General features: G+C 45.2%; 1 protein-coding gene across 1 annotated transcript; it reads right to left on the bottom strand.

Annotated features, from left to right (window-relative positions):
* Positions 1–1,369: 1,369 nt before the first annotated feature.
* LOC142437196 (cytochrome c oxidase assembly protein COX20, mitochondrial-like) lies at positions 1,370–1,876 on the bottom strand. The gene has a single exon (XM_075540466.1). The coding sequence runs from the start codon at positions 1,793–1,795 to the stop codon at positions 1,442–1,444; it is 354 nt and encodes a 117-aa protein (XP_075396581.1). The 5' UTR covers positions 1,796–1,876; the 3' UTR covers positions 1,370–1,441.
* Between the last annotated feature and the right edge of the window lie 505 nt (positions 1,877–2,381).

Here is a 2,381-nt window from a genome sequence, read left to right as displayed (position 1 = left end):
TGTGTTTTAAAAATTGCTTTTCAGAGAGGTAACAGAACCAGAAGCCTAAAAGCGAGCTACTGGCCGATTGGTCTTTATTGTAATTTGTAAATATCTTGGAAATTTTACCTTGAGCTTAAAATGTTCTTTATCTAGCCTCAGTCAGAAATAAATGGTGTTATTGAATATAATTTCGCTTGTTTAAAAGCCAGGTGAAAACTACTTATTTATTTTTGTGGGATATGGCCAAGAACTAGGAGCCCTGGTGCTCAGCGGTGCCAAGCTGGGCTCTCACTGCAAAGTCAGCAGTCCATCTGGCGAGAAAGAGAAGGCTTCATACTGTCATAGAGGGAAACCCACAGGGAAGCCCCTGCTGTCCTAGAAGGATGCTGTGAGTGGACATCGACTTGATGGCAGGGAGGTTTGGGGTGGTTTTTTTTAAGCATTCAAAGTAGAAGACAGCTTTTCAGGAATCTTTATTGTTTTCCGTACCTACGTTTGCACTGAACGCCCACTGCAGGCAGGCACCTGTTGGGTTCTGTGTCAAATGCCAGGCTGCAGTGGCTTCTCCGAGAGGACTTTCTTCTATAGGAGGAAATGGGGATCCCTTGAGGAGATGCTTTGGAACTCTCTATTCGGGGTGTCACAATTTCAAAGTGTCACAGGTTTTAGGAGAGAAACTCCTCTTGGCAGGTTTTTGGAGATGTCGGCAGATCGTGCAATGCTCTTGGCTCTGCTCGAGGGGACTGAGGGGAAGGCAGGGCCGCTCTGGCAGGTGCTCATTCACCCTGTGCGGAAGACCGTGACTCTTCCTGCCTTGCTGGAAAAGCCTCCTAAACGCTGTCTGAATGCTGCTCTGATTACAAGGAAACTCAGAAAAGAACAGTCGAATGACTGGCCACGTTGTCTTCTCCCCGCTTACATCTTCCAGCGACCCCGGCCACCTCACAGCACATTGCCCTTGCTGCTACACTTCTTAGCTGGGATATTTTTAGCGTTGGCTTCTGTGCCACACTGTAAATACCACGAGGGACATGAGAATTTAGCTGCAGCCTTCTGGCTGGACAGAGATAAACAGGAAGGGAGAGCATGGTTGGTTGGACATTGCTAGTTTGCAACATCATCCAGCCCCTTTCTCTTTCAAGACACTTGACACATCTGACATTTCCTCTTGGATATGTTTTAAGGAGAAAATAACACCCTGTCCACAGGGGTGGAGGCCGTGGTGGAGGAGGAGGTCAGAATTGGGTATGAGGTGAAGTTATTTGGACATAATCTGGAACTGGTAATAGGTCAATAACTATACAAGGGAGTATCCCCCAAACCCGGAATTCCCCCCACCAAACAAACTTGTATTTAATTTTTTTTTTTTTTTTTTTTTTTTTTGCTTGATTGAAAGCCTTTATTGTGCATAAAATGTTCTAGGTAGTTTTTAGCTTTGAACATCAATTTGCTTGACTGCTTAATTGTTGCTGTTAGTTTGTTTTCTTTCAGGATCAAGGTGGGTGCTTTCATATAAAATCCTATTTTTGATTCCTTCTCTTGCAATTCGTTCCTGGATTCTTCGCTTTGCATAATTATACCTACAATGGAACCAGCATCCTAAAGTCACCAAAATAAATCCACCTACTCCAACATCACAAGATCTTCTAATTCTACTAGTAAATAAAAAATGTCCAAGGCCAGCCACAACAGATCCTAATGAACCATATAATACTGAATCCCGGGCACATGGAATGTTTTCAACATCTAAAATTCCTAGGAGCTTAAAGGGCTTCCCCTTCCCGGGCTCGCCAGGCTCCGTCTCGGCAGCCATCAAGACGAGTCTGCCCCTCCGCCCGGCCGGCTACCACCAAGGCCGCCCAGAGGCGAGGCCGGCGCCGGGACTGCCGAGCGCTCCTCTGTATTTAATTTTTTTAACAAAGCAACATTATCACCTTCAAAGTACTGTCCATTACATTTAATACATTTATCATCTCTGTGATTCCATTTTTGAAACATTTTTTCAAACTCATCTGTTTGGATGGCTGACAGCACCTCCCTCATTTTTTATTCACCTCTCCTACGTCATCAAATCGCTGTCCTTTCATGCCTCTCTTCATTCTCAGAAACAAAAAAGAAGTCTCACGGAGCAAGGTCAGGTGAGTCAGGTGCATGGAGCAAGAGAGGCATGCTGTTTTTGCCCAAAACTGGAGCATAGAGATGGCTGCATGAGCTGGTGCATGTTCATGGAGGCAACACCAGTCTCCTGTCTGCCACAAATCAGCCCCCCCCCTTTTTGTCGCACACTGTTATGCTATCTTGTCAGAACCTCTAAATGAAAGCTTGATTAACAGTCTGATCTGGTGGAACGAACTCCAAATGTCAACATTTTCATCCATTCGGGAAGTTGACAGACGTCC

This window comes from Tenrec ecaudatus, chromosome 1 (assembly GCF_050624435.1).
Source record: "Tenrec ecaudatus isolate mTenEca1 chromosome 1, mTenEca1.hap1, whole genome shotgun sequence".
Classification (NCBI taxonomy): domain Eukaryota; kingdom Metazoa; phylum Chordata; class Mammalia; order Afrosoricida; family Tenrecidae; genus Tenrec; species Tenrec ecaudatus.
Note: the sequence above shows the minus strand (reverse complement) of the source record. Positions and strands in the feature narration are given on the sequence as shown.